Below are 19,775 nucleotides of genomic sequence, written 5' to 3'. Positions count from 1 at the left end.
ATTAATACCATGACAGTTGTAAAAATGAATAAAGATTTTATTTAATGTTTTCCAGCAACCCACAATCCTAAGCTAAACCCCAACACAGTATATATTATAAATAAAAATTCCACCTGTGGTATGAAACAGTGTATAATACAGTTCATAATGCAGTGTTCTAAAATCACCTTTATAAACAACTAAATCCTTAGTTGTCCAAAGATTTATCCAAAGATAAATCCAATCAAATTAGTGGACCAGAACTAACTGTGGTATAAAGTATCACATCATATCCATTAGACTACAGGACAGCTCTGAAACACAGGGACTTGAAGGTGGTGTCTGAGAGTAGTGTCCAAACTATTAACACTGTGGTCACTACCCTTCATGTACTCTTCTCTCATGTGCTGGTATGACCACGGAATATCAAATAACAGACCTTTTAATCCTAATATCAGCCACCAAGCTGAGGCGATTCAAGGCACAACAGACACCATGGCTTAAGGGCCTATGTTTAATTATATATTTTTTCTTTAACATGCCTAATCCTCCTAAGCAGCTTGCAACCCTATTAAGAACATAAATCATAAACCTCGTTTCAGCATTGCACAAATTTAGTGTGTTGTCCTTCAATATCTGCTCTCTCTCTCTCTCTCTCTCTCTCTCTCTCTCTCTCTCTCTCTCTCTCTCTCTCATATCATTAGAATATTTCCGTATATCTTTCTACTTCAATTTCTATCTATCATCAGTACTAAATCACATAAAAGGAGTAAATGACTGTTTTATGTGTGTGTGAACAGTGTTTATCTCTGAACAGAATTGTTGTTGTTGTTGTTGTTGTTGCTTATCTCCACTTTATTTCATGGCCTCCTTGCTTAAATCCCAACCCTCTGAAGACCCCGTTTCTCTTTGTACTGCTTTGAAGTTGATAACATGATTGTTTTTGCCTTAAAGGAGCTCAGACTCTTTCCTTTTCCCGGTTATGTAAAGCTTACACATCAATGGGCTCATCAACCAACCTTTGACAAAGGTCATTTTCTGATAATCCCACAGTGTCTCCAGAACTGAGGGAGCTGTTGGAGACTTTTAATGTAGACCTGATCAGTAGAACCAAATCATTCATCTCTTAAATATGGTACATACTCAGGCTAATAATTTGGTTTAGATGTCAGATAAGGATCATGTTAGGGCTATATTTTAGGCTTGGGGATTAGTTAAATTAGAATATGGGTTTAGTGTCATGTGTATATATTTAACAAGATACTGTATATCTGATTTTTTTTCTTTTGTTTTTTTTTTAAAAAAAAGGAGAAACGGAGGAGAAACATGAGGTCGAAGAGAAAACTGATAGCAGAATTATGCCAGAGTTGACATTTGATAATAGTTCAAGCTCAGTAATCTGCTCTTTCACAGTTTAACTGATATTACTATCACTTGGCACTGCCAAGCTGCCACTGTTGAGCACTTGAGCAAAGCCCTTAACTCTCCCTGCTCCAGGGGCGCTGTATCATGGCTGACCCTGCGCTCTGACCCCAACTTCCTGGCATGTTGGGGTATGCAAAGAAAAGAATTTCCCTGTGCTGTAATGTATACGTGCCCAATAAAGACTCATTATCATTATCATTTTCATTATATTATACAGTATATCCTTAATTTCCTAGCTTCATCATTGGATGGCGTTGAAATGAAACTATTGGTGTTGGTTATTAGTGCGTCTTTCTACGTTCGATAAGGAGGATCAGTGTAAATTATTAAACTAATCCAGCGACCATCCAGTGATGTTTGTGTACGCAGTTGCGTACGGCAAATTATCTAAACAATTTGACGATTTAAACAGTTCAAGTCATTTTCTTTCTTATAGAGCGTGTTTGATTTAGTTTACTCCTACGTGTTAATTAGTACATTAACTAAGAAACATGTACTATAGGTGGTCGTTATTCACACATGATTTCAACTACACGACTTGTGTTGTAGTTAAGGTTAGCGCTTAATAAGTGCATGCCTTAACTCATCATTCGTTCATATTTAAGTAAGTATTAATTCAGGTGTTAGTGCACGATGATTCATGTACTGTTATTGTAAAGTGTTGCTTTTAACTGTGTGTGTGTGTGTGTGTGTGTGTGTGTGTGTGTGTGTTTCTGTCTTTTAGGCTTCACGTTCAGCAAGAGACAATGTTATCAATCGTATCACAAAGATGCTTGCTTGATATGATATATAGTGAGGGTCTTGTGTAAAGCTTCCACGCTGCGTTCAATCTTTAATAAGAAGGGTCACAATACGTACGACAAAACACAATGGAGTGTGTTTTTATTACTTTGGCTTAATTCATCTAGGATCTTATCAGGAACAGAAGCAAGCTTATGGCATATTGCAGATTTGTTACAGAACACGAGTTGAATTCATTTGTACCTGCTTTAGGAGCGTTGTGTGTGTGTGTGTGTGTGTGTGTGTGTGTGTGTGTGTGTGTGTGTATGGGATCAAATATCAGTTCCTCTGTGATGGAAGCCTGTACTCCATGTGTGTGGAGATAAAACAGGAGGACAGAGACTTGTGATGTAGCAGCATGTTTTGGGGACATGTGTTTTCCTATCCAATTATGCTCAGCTCCCAAATAGTTCCCTTTCACACACACACACACACACACACACACACACACACACACAAAACGTCACTCCGGATGTTTTGATGTTTCATGCATTCATGTATCTGATTAATAGAAAGAAAGAGAACAAGAAAGACATAATGCTGGAGTGAGACGAAAGGGGAGAAAGGGAGGACATAAGGAAAAAGATTGTCTTTGATGTGCATGCACGTGTCGCGCGTGTGTGTGTGTGTGTGTGTGTGTGTGTGTGTGTATGTGTGTGTCCTCCTCTAATTAAGAGCTCCACTCTGACTGCTGACGGCACAAATGCAGAAGGCTGGAGATGGAAGGAGACATGCAATCAAAACAAACGAGTGTCCTGGCCGAGCCTCTCGAAACCCTGTGGCACATGGAGTTGATTTATGTTGTGTAGTGCATCTTAGTGACAATACACAGTGACTTATCTAGAAAGAGATGACCTGAGACAGGCAAATATGTGGTCTGTCTTTTGTGGTAAAGATGAAGTACGTTTTATGAAATGGCATTGTTTGTGTGTGTGTGTGTGTGTGTGTGTGTGTGTGTGTGTGTGTCTGTGAGAGAGAGAGAGAGAGAGAGAGAGAGAATCAGGCGTGCCGACATTCTTCTGGGCCAGAAGTTTGTGACGTACATTTTTGTTTGTGCACGATCAGAGGGATATGACAACCCTCCTTTGAACCTGCCCTATTTTTCTTCACTGTCACTGCCCTTTTATTTCCCCCACTCTCTCATCTCGTTTGTCTCATTTTTCATTTCTCTTTTCACATACTCCAAGACCAGGATAAACGCAACACATTGAAGTCAGAGATAAACCAAAAAAGTCACATGTTTTGAGCCAGACATGAGAAGAATCTTGCTATCTTGGGGCTCTATATCTCTGATAAGTGTTTTTTCCATAACACAAAAAGAACGTGCTGGAATTCAAATGCTAGCAATAAATGTGGGGGTTTTGAACTATGACACTAATTTAGAAATAACCAACAAGCATTTTCTGGTTAGTGCATAAGCATGCAAACACACACACACACACACACACACACACACACACACACACACACACACACACACACACACACACAAAAGATTTTCCATAGCACTCGATATTGAGTCATTCATGTACTTGTTGATTTGACCACAAGTTGATGTGTGTGTGTGTGTGTGTGTGTGTGTGTGTTTCTCCAGGCTTACCCATGTGCATCGACATGCAATCAAGGTCATAAGGAGGATGCAGTATTTCGTAGCTAGACGGAAATTTCAGGTACAAACACAATTTCCTTCATATTTTGTTTTTTAATAAAAGACATTTCTTTCCTTCTTAAATTCGACATACAGAAATTAGTTTCACAACTAAGTTTCAATATTACAAATCATCAAACCACTTTGCTGGACGTTTGGGATTAAAGTGAGTATTGTTCGCAATACAAGTAAAATGTACAAAACCACTTCACATTGTTTTTTTTTTGTTTGTTTTTTTTTTGGGGGGGGGGGGGGGGGGGGGGGTTGTGGACACTTAATGAACTGTTTTCTGGTTAACTCGTTGAATAACACTGTCATGGTAACAAAGCATGGAAGTTGGAGGCCCAGTGGGACACTAGCTTTTTATCCACGCTTTCTGTCTCCGCACTCGGCAGCAAGCGAGGAAACCCTACGACGTGAGAGACGTGATCGAGCAGTATTCCCAGGGCCACCTGAACATGATGGTCCGCATTAAAGAGCTCCAGAGACGGTGAGACAACAACAACAACAACATCCCCAGAACTGGTGCTCTTTTGTTGCTTTCCTTTCACAACTTTCTGTTTAATTGTATGGCTGGGGGACTTGGGAAAGGGAAGGGGGCGGTTGGGGGTCTAAAACAATCAATGCATATTACATTGTTTTCCTTTCCTAGGATGGATCACACATTGGGAAAGCCAGGAATGTTCCTGCCAGGTACTTAGCATTATTACACCACCCTCCCTCCATGGCCTTGAAAGTGTTAAAGTGCTCCTATTATGCTTTTTCAGATATTACAGACTTACTTCCCGTAGTAATCTACGTACATTGGTAACAAAAAACCCGCTTCTGGTCTTTATCAACTTCTCGTGAACAACGTGTACTCTGACTCGCCCTCAAACACTACAGTTGAGGTTGCGTCTTGAAAGAGTTAGGTTCATGACTAGAAGACGTTGTTTTCCTGCAAAAGCAAAATCACTTTGCATGGACTCTCAAAGGATGAGGATGTAAAGCGCCAGCAGTTAGAATTAATTTTAAAATGATACCACCGACTTTCTTTGCGTTCCTGTCATGTCACTGACGACTGCTTCTCAAATCTAGCTGAAGGTAACGCGGGATTTGCGAAATGATTATTCATTAAAGACATAAAGCCGTACACACTTTATTTGGACCATCTTGCGCCTCTGGATCACATCCTGTGAGTATGAATAATTAATGAAATTCAGATATAGTAGTGGGCGTTTCCTTTCCGACATGCGCTGTAAGTGGTAGACCAGTCACAACAGACTGGGACATCTGACCGATCAGAGCAGAGTAGGCTCTCTGAAAGGAGGAGTTTAGAGTGAACGGATCCTTGAACGGGTCCTTTGTGACCCTGGAGAGAAAATTAAAGTGTTTCTTGACCTTGGATGCATGTAAACCTATTGTATGAGACTTTTAAAACAAAGTCAGGCACGTTTAAAAAGCATAATAGGTGCACTTTAACAACACTTAACAGACATCTATATACTGTATTGTCTATACAGACTATAGACAATACACTATATATGAGCTGTCTCTGCAACAACAAGCACTTTTTATGTGGCCGAACACCTTAACACTCTGATCTGATGTGGTAAAGGTATGTCACAGTAAAGACACCTGTTTCACTGTTTTGGATTATAAATAACAAGTAACATCCTTCTACATTAGCTGTAGCACAAAACCTCATATATATTTCAATGTTTTAAGGGTATATTTATAACACGTTAAAATGAGTTATGACACATTTTCCTGTGCGTTGTGCTAAAAAAAAAAAGACATAAAAAGCCTGTAGTTGCAAAAACTAGATCCTGTATAGATTCTACACATTGTCATTCTTCAGGGTAGTTAACAAACTATGAATTTCAGTGTTAATATGTAATGAGTGATGCTATCTAAATTATAAACATCTGAACTAAAAAGTTTACTCAGGATGTATTATTATGTAGTTGATTTGGGCTAGAGTTAAAATTAAGTTCATAGTTCCATAAATCCATCCATCCATCCATCCATCCATTTTCCGTACTGCTTATCCTACACAGGGTCAAGGAGCCTGGAGCCTATCCCAGGGAACTTGGGGGACAAGGCAGGGGACACCCTGGACGGGGTGCCAACCCATCTCAGGGCACAAATGCATATACGTTCACATACTACAGACAATTTGGAAATGCCAATCAGCCTACAGCTTATGTCTTTGGACTGGGGGTGGAAACCAGAATACCCAGAGGAAACCCCCAAAGCATGGGGAGAACACAGGACATAGGCAGTATTCAAACCACCAACCCTGGAGGTGTGAGGCAAACGTGATAACCACTAGGCCACCATGCAAATGGTACTGAATGTACCATTCAGTCTCACCTAAGAATTCATTCACTATTAAAAACCAAGAATGTATTAATAAAGGCATTAATTAAATACAATGTACTAAATGTGTGATGGTGTGGGAAAACCTATTGGATGTTGGCTGTATGGCTGAATTTGGCCAAAATTTCTTAAAAAACAAACAAAACAAGCAACAAATTTTTTAAACCAAAATTTGGCTTTCCTGCTTATAAGATAGATTGTTTTGACATGTTTAATTTGTTTGGCCTGTTTCAAGTATCTGAGTCACATGACATGGTTCAAGTTATCTAAGATCATTTAGTCAGCCCGAACAGCAAAATATCATGGCCGTATCTTGCTCATGTATTTGGAGTTTCAAAATGGAGCAGGGCTTCTGCTTGCACATTTGGTGCCCTATACAAGTGGCACATTTAGCACATTTGGTGCCTTTTATGCCCAAACATTTTTCCTTCCTCTAATCTGGCAACATATCTCATGGGATACATACATTTAAAAATGTGCAAAATAACATTATGAAGAACATTAATAATTAGAACATTATGAAGTGTTTTGCAAGTCCCAATGTAAATTTGAAGTGGATAAATGCACACAAACGTATCCGAAGAATTTCATTATTTAAGAAATCATTTTGACCGGTTTCCTGTTGAAGATGATTTCTGTTTTTACAAATACATTCTGAAATATTTATTTATTTATCTTTAACAGAAAAAGGCATGGAGAAAGAGTACTGCACTATTGGAGCCAGGTTAACCAGACTGGAAGATAGGGTGAGTGTGTGTGTGGGGGGGTGGGGGTGGGGAGGTATTTGGGGGAATTGGTGGGTGGGTTGTGCGTGTCTCAGACTAAGCTGCTGCTGATGTTCTGATAACTGGATGTTCTTCTTGATCTACCTCTCAGATACAGATTATCCACACCCTGTATTTTGACTGGCTCATTTAGACACATTTCTCTCTCTCTCACACACACACGCACACACACACACACACACACACACACACACACACACACACACACACACACACACACACGCACACACACAGAGTACTCAGTAGCCTGTAGTCTCATTCAGTCTTGTCAGAGCAATCTGAAAGGATAACACAATCTTTATGCTGGATTCTGCAAGTTTTACTGTTGACAAACATACCAGAGAGTTTACAATAATAATAAATAGTGTTATTATGTACACTAAATATCATAAATTTTCAATCATTTTATCTTTTCGCAAACAGTCCACTTGTATCCAAGTCTATTTATAATTGTTCAGTGTGTTTCCTGTGTTATCACGGATAGAGATATGAAATATGAGTTTAAATTTCTTTTGCCAATTACAACAATTAATTATTTTTACAATTAAGCCCATGCACAAGTATCTTTATGAGTGCCATAAATGAATAATGTATGAATTCCATGGTTTGTTTTATGTTTATGTATTTGCACTAGATCGGATCTCCTCTCTCATGTTATGAGTTTACTTTCACTTTTTTCTCTCACAAAATATCAAAATGAACTAATTATCTTATTATAACTTTATTCTACATGAATTAAGCCGTAACGATTTTCAATTTAAGGCCAATATACACCAATCAGCCATAACATTAAAACCACCTGCTTAAGCCCCTGCTTAATATTGCGTAGGTGCCCCTTTTGTCCCTACATCAGCTCTGACCCATCAAGGAATGGACTCCACGAGACCTCTGAAGGTGTGCTGTGGTATCTGGCACCGAGACGTTAGCAGCAGATCCTTTAAGTCCTGTAAGTTGTGAGGTGGAGCCTCAGTGGATTTGACTTGTTTATCCAGCACATCCCACAGATGCTCGATCGGATTGAGATCTGGGGAATTTGGAGGCCAAGTCAACACCCTGAAGTCTCTGTCATGTTTCTCAAACCATTTTTGCAGTGTTGCAGGGTGCATTATCCTGCTGAAAGAGACTACTGACATTAGGGGATACCGTTGCCATGAAGGGGTTTACTTGGTCCGCAACAGTGTTTAGGTAGGTGGTACGTGTCAAAGTAACATCCACATGAATGCCACGACCCAAGGTTTAACAGCAGAACATTGCCCAGAGCATCACACTGCCTCTGCTGGCTTACCTTCTTCCCACAGAGCATCCTGGTGCCATCTCTTCCCCAGTTAAGCAGCTCAGACACGCCCGGCCATCCACATGACATTAAAGGAAATGTGATTCATCAGTAAAAGCCACCTTCTTCCATTGCTCCATGGTCCATTTCTGATGTTCACGTGCCCATTGTAGGTGCTTTCACCAGTGGACATGGGTCAGCATGGGCACTCTGACCAGTCTGCAGCTACACAGCCCCATACACACAAACTAGCTTTCATTCCCTATGTGCATCAATGAGCCTTGGGTGTCCGGTTCACCAGTTGTTCACTTGCTGCCTAATATATCCCACCCCTTAACATGTGTCATTGTAAACAGATAATCAGTGTTACTCACTTCACCTGTCAGTGGTTTTAATGATTGATTGAATGAGTGACATGTTGGTTATACTGTAGATACAGCTCTCAGACACTGAGATTTAATTATCCTAGGTTATATTGTTCTTTCTTGAAAAACAGATGTGGCAGTAATGCATTTTGAGAAGAAACATGTTTTAAACCCCTAAACAAACGAGCCATGATTAGTACATACATATATGTAGTGACCCATAAGCATTCACTTATGTCGATAAAAACAACATAACATATTTTCGAAACAAACTGTTCATATCAATACAGTTTTAATACCCTGCTCAGGCGTGCATTATTGGGTGGAATCGAAAGCAGATCTGGATATCAGATATCAGTCCTCCAGATCCTTTAATGCCACATCTGGAAATGGAAGCAACACTAATAGCAACCCAGAAAAGGAAACTGAGACTTTAGCAACAGTACAGGTGATTATCTTCTGCCAGATGTGCTACTCAGTGATAGTCAGTGTCTTGGCTTGGTGATGATGTTTCCATGATAATGTAAATAATAGTCAGAAAACACTGGACTACTGCAACACATTAAATAATACATGAGCATAGGCAGACTTTGCATCTGAGTATGTGTGTATATATGAGTGTGCAAAGAGTAAAGGTAGCTTTTGTCCAGACTAAGTGCAGGTCAGCGGTGTTTAGTGGAAGCTGCTAGGTGTATCCTTGTTTTCTTTTGCATGACACTTCATACAGGACAGCCCTGGTATTATCACATTCTGCCAAACAAGAACCGTGGCACATGCTCTCTGATCTTCGTAGTCCTGTCCCGTGTCCCTGTGTGTATAATACTCAACTCCTTTTCCTCTGAAACATTTGCAAGCCTGAGCCCTGTCTCTGTCATCCACGTGTGACACAAACAATCCGTACAGATCAGCGTCACCTCGGTCATGACCCATTTAGCATATCTATAACTACGTTTCTGTTTAATAACCAGTTTAAACAGAGTTTAAAGACAAATTGGTGGACCTGTAACACCTATGTATTAAACTAATGTGGAAAATTGGAGGGTGTGAGCTAAAAGAGTTAACAAAGGGTGTGAGCTGACAGGGTGTGCGCTAATTGGTATTCAGACCACAGATGTTACTAAGCACTGTTCAGACAGTTGCACAACAGCATCTTGGATGGACCGTGAAGAAAACAGAGACATTTCTCAGTTACATTTGATTTTGACCTTGAATTTCTGACCTTTAATCTTTGGTGTGATGACCCTTTGCTTTAAAAAAAAAAAAAAAAAATAGTAGTCCCGGGTACAATTTATACAGTTTAATAAGTTTTCTAAGGAAATGAGCTGTAGGTTTTATTGAGCATCTTGCACAACCAGCCACGGTTCTTCTGGAGACTTTCACTGGTTTACTCACTTCTTATTTTTGCAGCAAAACCCAGAAGCCTTCATTGTGTGTTTTATTTATTTATTTATTTTGGTCTGAAAAGTGTCTCTTATGTAATATGCTGCCTTCTTTACTGACATACAAATGTTTTTCTGTAACATTTAATTTTGTGCTGGAAAACTAATGTTTGGAAATGTTTGTGTACTGACTCGATAATGTAGAAGTCATTAAATAAAAATATAACAAAGTTTGTACTAAAAAAATAGGAATGCCTAAGACTTTTGCATAGTACTGTGCATATATTGTATATATCAGAGATACATGCTTTGTCAGCTTCTCCTTGAGAGCATATTAATCCTAAACATATGTTCTTTATATATTGCACTGAATTAACCAACACATAGAAATTATATTACTAAGTAGACAAATCAAAATATAAAAAAGTGATAAAAAAAAATAGCTTATTTGAACACAGGTTATGGTCTTGATTTAGTATCTTGTTGCTACATGAAATTGCACTAAAAAAGTTCAGTAATATGTGCTGGATCAAGTGCTATTTTGTAAGCTGGAAGCCATATTGTTAAATTAACACAAACTTGTAGTGACTTATGTGTAACTAAGAGTACCTCTTACGTCCATAATTACGTCTGATGTCTGAATTAAAATGGATGTAATTTTGGTATTAATGTCTCACTACGTGCACATTACTCGACTCTGAATACTAAATCTGGCTTAATGTGTCTTAGATTCTGAGCAACCTGGCGAGCGAAAGCAAAAGTTAACCTAGCCATCCTAGGCCACTGTGACAATTCTATAGTTTGGTACGCAAATAATTAAACCAATGCTTGTGCCATACTTTTTCTTGAGCGATGTAGCAGGTTGAAAGTCTGGACATTTCTCAGATCTGTCTGGCCATTGTGTTGTCTTGAACAAATAGTCTGACATCAATGGGATGGGATTTGAACTTAGGAACCAAACTAAGCACTTGTAGAAGCATGTTAGGAAGTCTGTGGTTGTAATTAAATATTTACTAATAAAATCTACAAAGAAAAAAGAACCAGGCATGAATGTTTTTAAACAACAGCACTTAAGCTGAGTAATTGAATATTCCTGTGAGCAGATGCTCATCCTGTATTTTTAAGTGAGAGCAAGGCCAGTGTAATTGTAGTTGTGTCCAATGTGTAGTTTTGTCTGTCTTTCTATGCCTCAGGGCAGCAGGTGTGTGAACCCACTGACCCTGACACGCATGCACACACACATCTGGACTGAGTACGTTTCCATGTTTTTGGTTTTCCTGGAGCATCGCACAGGAGAGATGGTTTAAAAACAACTCCACAGGACTCTTTATGAATAGGTAGAGCAGCATTTATATATGAATTTTATATATATATATATATATATATATATATATATATATATATATATATATATATATATATATATATATATATTGTGTAAAACATATCTTAAAGAGTTCAGCATAAAGTTTTAAGGAAAGATACCAAGGTTCATAGGAAACAAGGATCTATAAGGATACATCCTTGTGACACATATAAAGAGGTTATAAGTACCGTGTTGCTATAGTCTCTCTCGCTTTCCCTCTTTCTTCCAGTTCTGTTTCCCTCCTTTTATCTGTCTTATTTAGTTCTTCCTTGCCATTAGCCTGAAACCATTTGTCTTTTGCAGTGCCAAAGGTTTTGAGGCGTATGTCTGAATGGCAGCTTGTGAGTAATACTGTCTTAATATGTCTCACTCAGACAGTGATTTATTCCACTTGGACAGAGACACATATGCCAAACAAATGTCGCTTTCTGTCTGTACAAAGCCACATACCGCAATGAAGGTGTCTTTCTCCACTCCCTCGCAACAAGAGAACCAGGACTTCATGAAGATATATTACCCTATATGACATCACAACCTCTCACAGATCATGTGACTAAGTGGTAAAGGTTGATCTGCCTTGCTGATGGCTGAGTGATCAGAAATGAAAAGTCAGTAAATGTTACAAGCACATGGTTAATTCACTCACTCACACACACACACACACACACACACACACACACACACACACACACACACACTTGCAGGCATGCACACACACCTGTTGTGCAGGACAGTCCATCCCATCTTCTCAGGGACACAACACATATCCAGTGCATGCCTCAGGGTTATTGCAGGGTTGGTCCAGATGACACAAACAGGACTGGACTAGTGCATTTCATAGGAGAATATTTAGGAAACACAGACCATGGTGACATGCAGAATAATAATTACTGGACATGTGCATTTGAAAATGTTCATTAAAAAAAAAAAAATATATATATATATATATATATATATATATATATATATATATATATATATATATATATATATATATATATATATATATATATTAACAAAGCATTTTAAGCTGTACAGTGTTATCTGGTTGCTGCACAATGTCATTATAACTGACCTGCACTGAATCAGACTGGTGCTATTCACCAGGAATCTCCAAAATGCTCAATTGAAACACTGCAGTGTTTAAAAATGTAGTGTTCAAGCTTCCATTTATTCATTCATCGTCAATAAATGCTTTATCTCGGTCAGGGTTGTGGTGGATACAGAGCATATCCTGGGAATACTGGGTGTGAAGCAGAAGCACAACCTTTAGGAAACACACACACACACACACACACACACACACACACACACACACACACACACACACACACACACACACACACACTGACACAGTCATTCAAACCTATGAGCAATTTAGAGTCGAGGATGACATGCACAGGCAGTAACATGAGCTGAGGATCGAATCGGGGACGCTCGAACTGCTCGAACTCGAACTGCTGCACCAAATTTGGTGTTTATGAGTAGGGCTGCAGCTAATAATTATTAGCTTTTGTTTTTAAAATATCCATCCGAGTACTGTCTCAAATATTCAAATATTCCATAACAGTGCCAGAACTAAGAGGAAACATTTTGGTAGGTGACCAAGCTGCAAAACTGTTCATATGTGTCATTTTTTTGACACTGAGACACTTAAGGCAACAGTTTTAAAGCCAGGTGCATCTGAATTTCCTCCAATACTAATCTGGTCTGCTAGCAAGCACTGCTCAGAGGCTGGTATTGGATATAAATAGCTGTTAGCCGGAGTAGGAAACCCGGTGGCGTTGTTTACTAAGACTGCTGCGTTTTGCACATACAAAGCTTCACTTTGTCATTTATATCCCTGTTCTGTTGTTCATTGTTTATCATTTTATACTACAAAACATTACCGTTTCCACAAACATTAAATGTTTCACTCTGTCTTAAGTTATTTTCTGCGAGTGAATGTTTTTTGTTATGGTACTAGATTGCATTAAGAAGGTAGAACACGTCTGACAGTGAGGTAATGGAATAGATTTACACTGAAGAAAAAAAAACAGTAGTCAAATTTAGGTGGTATTTCCTGTTATATGATTACAGGAACCCAAATAGAAGAATATTAATCCTATTTCTAGCCTCTTTTACCAATTTCAAGCTTGAACTAGTCTTATTCTATTGTCAAGATTATTTTGTTCATTTTGTGCTCAGGTTTAATAATATTATTTATAGTTTATTGCAATGTTATAATAGGAAATACTATTGTTTTATAAAACATTTTCATTTGCTACGATGGCTTTTTTTTTTCTTTCTTTTTTTTGCAGTTTAGTAGTTAGTAGTAAAAGTGTTGATCACCCATAACCTTTTACAGTTTGTGAATTGATTTGATTGTCAAATTTATTGACTATGTTTATTGAATGTCTGCCCTAACCATGGGATTTCAGTTCTGGATGTTTCTGAGCAGGTATTGAAGTCTAGACAGGCATTTGAAGCCACGGAAACAGGTGTGGTCAGAACAAATAAGCGGTTAAAAGTGGCTTTGGTTCAGCCCTGGTCCAAAGCTTGTCCACATGTGGAAGTAAGGGCAGGTAGGAGCATGTCTGGGCATATTGAGTAGTGCATTTACCTGTATGTGTTGATTTCAGTGGCAAAAGGGGTTTTCTTTGCTTAATTTACAAATAATATGAACATGAGTTATTTGAGGCCATTGTTAACGGCGATGTCCATTTCCTCATACTCTAGCAGGATTTAAACTCAATACACTCGCACTATACAATCCCAGTAACCTCTACACAGAGTAAAGGCAGTGAGGGCTCTAGTGGTCTCCTGGGCCGCTGCTGTGGGCTCTTTGAACTGTGTATAGGGTAAAATGTGCCACAGATTGATTTAGGCTCAATTCATAAATTAAACAAAAGGAGGAAATTTGGCAGAGCAGTCTGCGGTCCACTACACTCGTCACTCAGGATGCAGACCATTGGACATGTCTGGACACGTTCGGAGACTTTCACTTTAATTCAAAAGTGTACACGGCTGCATGAACACAGCAGACTTTTCAGCTTCATATGAGGATCTATACACAAACCTAAACTAATCTATATTTGAACTAATCTTTATTTTAGTGTAAGTAAGGAAAAGTTTCAACTGAACTCAGGTTTCCTCAGGAGTTACACTAAGGGCAAGGGAAACAAAACATTACTAAACGCTCAACCATCATTTTGTTCACAATTTCAGTTTGTAAATATATACACCCCAGTACACTTCCCTTTTAATGTTCCACATTTGGCAGGCCTCGCGTTCATATTTCTACATATGTTGTCTGTCTCGGCCCACTACTCATTTGCACTTTGTCCCACTGAGACGAAGGGACATGTTTTAAAGGATTATGAACAGGTCAGTGTGTTTAGAACGAAATAAATGGCTTTATTGGACCCATAACATTTCCTTTTTTGTTTCTGTGCTCCCCCACGCGCTGAGGTTTATGTGGAGAAGTAAGTAACTTTGGTGCCTCTCTATTTTCAGGCCCATTAATTTAGTCTGCGAAATGGAGTGCGACGTAAACCAGGACTAGCTGCTGTAGCGACGCAGTAAAAACCAGCTCAGGGCAATGCCTAAATGTTCCTGTTACTAGATTACCTTTAATGACATCACTTCTCCTCCTATGTGCACATATACTGATCGTTTTCCAAAAAAAAGCCTTTTAGATTAAATTTGATCATGTTCATAAGAGATGTCATGCAGTTGCAAAACAATAGAAATCAGTTGAACTGGCTAGAATAATGAAAATACACTTCTTTGTAAGAGTTCTATCAGAGTGTACACACAGGGCAGGTCATGCTTTTTTTTATGTGCTATTGTGTATATGTGTGTGTGTGTGGGCCTCGCCACGGTTAACCACCACTTGTGTTACAGTGCATTACTCCACAGCAATGCGTGCGTTCCTGGGCCCCTTTTCTTTCTTTCGCACAATCACAAAACAGCAAGCGAGGTGCAGAGAAACCTGATCGGGACTCCACCCTCCAAATGATACACTGCCAGCCGCTACTACAATAACACACTGTGTGTTTGTCGCTGGATCTGTCACGTGATGTGCCCCTCAGACAGGCTGCAGCTGCATTCAGTGAGGGAAGTGTTTTTGTTTACTTCAACCAGGCTGGAGATGAAGAAGCGAGACACTTGTGTGCGTTCGTGTGTGTGTGTGTGTGTGTGTGTGTTTGTGTGTTCAGTCACATGACCTCTCTGTTTCTCTAGCACTATGATCAAAGTCTCTGGTCTGTGGCAGAGCTAGAGTAATCTCTGTTGATTGTGTGGCTGGATTTAGATGCTTGTGTTGTGTCGTTCCTATAACTGTTTACTTTGTGCCTATTGAGTAAATTCACATGAAACTATTAATAGGGTTGTGACTGATCAAGTAACACAAAAACCACCGAGTGCTATAGTGCAGGAAAATGTGATGACCCAGTGAAACACTCCAGACTTTGGTGAGAGGGATCCTTAATAGTAGGGTTGCTCATTTTGCTGGGAGAGAGAGTGGGGTGAGGGTAAGGCCGTGAGTGCTTCTGGTGTGTGTGTGTCAGTGTGTGTGCATGTGTGGAGAAGGGGGGAGAGCTGCTTTAGCCTGACTGGAGCCAGTATGGAGGAATAGAAGTAGAGTAATGAAGGGGTAGTGGTTTGTCACTGAGCGTATATACATGCAGACTCTTCCAGTAGAGACGTAAGGTAGGAAGATGAGTGTCTAATTAAGTAAGTGTAAGTGTATTCTTCGTCCCCGCAGTGGCTTTTGGCCAGTCCCTTCGGTCATTTCCCCAGTCTCCCAGTTGAGATTGCTGATACATTAGGATGCAATTGTGGCTTGTGCAAACCTTGTGCCCTCTGTTATTTAACGACTACATCATACTTAGTCCTTTAGTCAACCATATTGTGTTGCTAGCCATGTGATATTGTCATGAATCCACAAACAGGCATTCATGTTGACATGATACACTTCTAAGCCGTATTACTATTTATGCTGAGCTTTAACCTGGCTAATGGCGTACACAAGTGGACTGTATGTCTTTGTTTTTGTGTTGCTGGTTTTTTTTTTTTTGAGAGTGTTTTTTTTTTTTTTTGGGGGGGGGGGCTTCAAGATTCAATACCTATTATGTACACACACAATTAGACAGAAAATAGCTCGGTAATCAGAGAGTGTCTATTGTTCATGGTTGTTAACGTTGTTTTTTTTTTCAAGATCACACACCGTGCGATGTAGTTTACAGCTCTTGCCTAAATATGTCCGCACACTTAATCAGAGTCATTAGTGTTGCTGGTGCTCTCCCAAGTCCACTTTCACTTGAGAAGGAAAAAGCTTTTTCCAAAGTCTGCCATGGTTTCCTGCTGTTGTCCTTAAACACCCCAGAGGACACTTTTTTACAGAGAAATCAGGATCGTTTAGGTAATATTAAGCACTTCCGTAATTGTGTTAAATTACACAACAACCCATGTGTGAAAAGCATATACAGAGATTTAACCCATGTGTGAAAAGAATATACAGAGATTTACTTATTACAGATTACGTATTAAAGAAATTATGAAATGTTTCGTCCTCCTTGCACTTGAGCTAAAAAGTGGAGAGAAAAAAAACATGGACGCCTCTATGTTTGTCTTTTGTTAGCGACAAGCTAGCCGGCTAACTGTAATGACTGATGTAGTTTTTCCTCTTCAAAACAGAGAATGGCGGTATCTAAATGAAATGTTTTTTCACCTGAGTGATGAAGGTCCAAAACGATACCCAGAAGTACAGCTAGACACACCTACATAGACAAACAATAGAAATGTTTCATTCTATTTTCTGAAGCTGATTAACTGTAATCTGTTCTCGAGGGACAATTATCGTAGGTTTAAATGTTTCTTGATATTTCCAAGGCATTTGCATTGGAGATGATCAGTGTTACAGTGTTATATATTTAACAAGAGAGTATGTCTATACATTGTTTGATCTAAAGCAAATACTTATACGTACAGCGTAGTGTAACTCATTTAAAGGTAGGAAGTGTTACTTTGTTTACTGCTGATGCTAAGAGCAGCCATGTTGATTTGACGTCACTCTCTGAACTCGGAGGAACTCGGGGGAACTTGGAGTAGTGGAAGCCGTGGTCTATTCATAGAATCTTTATATTGAAAAAGCTTCCCAACATTAATGCGACCCAACTCATGTTGCAAGCTTGGTTTTATAGTATGAGCAAAAAAAAAAAAAAAAGGAGAATTCCAAATGACTGAAATTTGCCTTCAAAAAACCCCAGTCATTAGATCATCCTTTAAATCTCTCACCCTGTGTCATTATATGTGTTAATACCTAATCCATTAAAGCCTCCAGTCAGCCCTTTCTCTGGATGGGAAGCTCATTTGGGTTCAGTAAGAATGACTGGAATTCTGGCTCTCCAGCAAATCTCCAGATTCAGTCCTATATTTCGGTGAATTCTATTTCACAGCTGCCATTACGTAGCAGTGTACAGCAGTTGGGTGATTTCTGATGACAGCATTGTGTCATTTTCTTGGAAAAGAACATCCAGCACTTTTTTTTTTTTTAATTTAGAAGTTTCCTCCTCATCCGATTTATACTGTGTGCAATTTTAAGGCGGATAGGAGCAAAGTCAAGAAATACTGTATCACCCATTGATATGTTATCTAAATGAACTATTTTACATCCAAGTGACAAACAGTACAAAATGGTTCAATAACCAGAATTACAGGTCAAAATAGAAATGTTTGACTCTATTTACTGCAGTTGGCAAGTTGTAATCTGTTCTTGCAGGACAATTATCATAGGTCTAAATGTTTCTTGGAATTTCCAGGCATTTTCCTTGGGGCTTTGGTTTAGTCAGCTTGTCCCTAAAGGAGATAATGCCATGCAGGTATACATAGCTGAAGGAGAATGAACTGTTAACACAATGCTGGCAGTGTGTGTGCTTTGTGCAGACTCTCAGTGGGCCTTTCAGAGACAAGCATAAACGCAGCATTATTGCATTGCAGTGGAAACATTAATGCAGCCTGTAAATTAGATACTTATACAGCACCGCAGTAAAAGGTAATTGTAGAGCATAATGGGGTAATAGCTGTTTCCTTCACACTGGGCCAAATGACCGAGTATAGCTACCACTGCTGTTAACCAGTACACACCTGAGCTATTGTTGGTCATGTGACCAAAACCAGATTAAAGCAGATACTTTTTAGTGTTTTTATTATTTATGTTTTTTATTTATTTGTGAAATCTATGCTCAGTAGATGCTACATACCGGACAAGAACTATGAATTAAAGTCTCCATGAAGTGCCTTGAAGCGCACGGCGTTATTCAATGTGTTGACGCAATTTCCACTGAAACGGGAAGTCAGGGTGGGACACATTGAGCGGCTCCTCCCCTTTATTCATTTCACATTACCTCACAGCCCAGGATAATCAGTACTTGACGGTTAGAACCGTGGATTTTTACGACGTTTAGGATGTTGGATTCGGACACTTCGCATTCTAGAGCATTTGATTGGACAGAAAATCTGATGCGACACCAAAGTGCAGAATGATGTCATCATAATTGCTGAGCCGTATCGATGGTAGAGAGAGAGAGACTGTAAATTTGGAATGCATATATCTTCTAAATGCGAATTCTGTCATTGTTTTGGATCGTAAGATAACCTTAAGGCGAACATAGTAATAGTAAAAGACAGAAAACTTCAATTTTTGATTTCATGGGGAATTTAATGGAAAGAATATAATGTTTATATCTAAATTGAATCGTAGCAAGGAAACATCATGGTCCTTCAGAGTGTTTAATGTTCAGCTTTTCCTGTCAGAAGGACTGAATCTCCAGCTGATGTTCTCTAAGCATGCCGTGCCCCTGTTGTATGTCCAGCAGGCCATCTGTTTCAGGTATTCAAGTTGTCTTCGACCTCATAAATTAATAAATGCTACACTTGGGAGTCAGCTAGAGGCGTTTGTATTGAGTCTTGTCCGGGCTAATCTAATATGACCCGCATGATACGATGACACCTACAGAGAAATGCTCTATTTTTCTCTGTATGAACTTTAACTATTGCAAAATGTATATTCTTTTATTTACCACTTTTTGCTATGACAAAAAACCAGATGATAGTAGTCATAAAACCAAACAAAAGAGGCTGGTGAACTTACTCCAATGTTTGTGGTTGCTATTTTGCATGTGCTGTGGTTGCATAGTTCCCATATTCACTCTCCAAACCCAACACGCACACACAATTCTTTGCTCGTTTGTCTAATTATCTTCTCTGCCTAATCGGCTTAATGAATGTGCGGTACGTTCTGCACAGCTCTTCTGGGTTTGCAGGATCTGTCTGCGCTGTTGTTTTTCCGTAGCATTCCTCACTCAATTTGTGGGAGACAGAGACAAAGAGCAGCCTGTTAGGGGACCACTGTGTCTGTGCAGTATGGGCAC

At 39.2% G+C, this 19,775-nt stretch overlaps 1 protein-coding gene across 1 annotated transcript in view; it reads left to right on the top strand.

Annotated features, from left to right (window-relative positions):
- Window positions 1-19,775, top strand: part of kcnq1.2 (potassium voltage-gated channel, KQT-like subfamily, member 1.2) — a 121,771-nt gene that overhangs the window by 80,837 nt on the left and 21,159 nt on the right. Inside the window, exons 15-18 of the mRNA XM_053685937.1 lie at window positions 3,779-3,854; window positions 4,228-4,322; window positions 4,485-4,525; window positions 6,878-6,939. Coding sequence (XP_053541912.1) covers window positions 3,779-3,854; window positions 4,228-4,322; window positions 4,485-4,525; window positions 6,878-6,939 — 274 coding nt within the window. The remainder of the gene's footprint in view (window positions 1-3,778; window positions 3,855-4,227; window positions 4,323-4,484; window positions 4,526-6,877; window positions 6,940-19,775) is intronic.

This window comes from Ictalurus punctatus, chromosome 14, assembly GCF_001660625.3.
Source record: "Ictalurus punctatus breed USDA103 chromosome 14, Coco_2.0, whole genome shotgun sequence".
Taxonomy (NCBI): domain Eukaryota; kingdom Metazoa; phylum Chordata; class Actinopteri; order Siluriformes; family Ictaluridae; genus Ictalurus; species Ictalurus punctatus.
The sequence above is the reverse complement of the archived record's forward strand: the minus strand, read 5'-3'. Positions and strand labels throughout refer to the sequence as shown.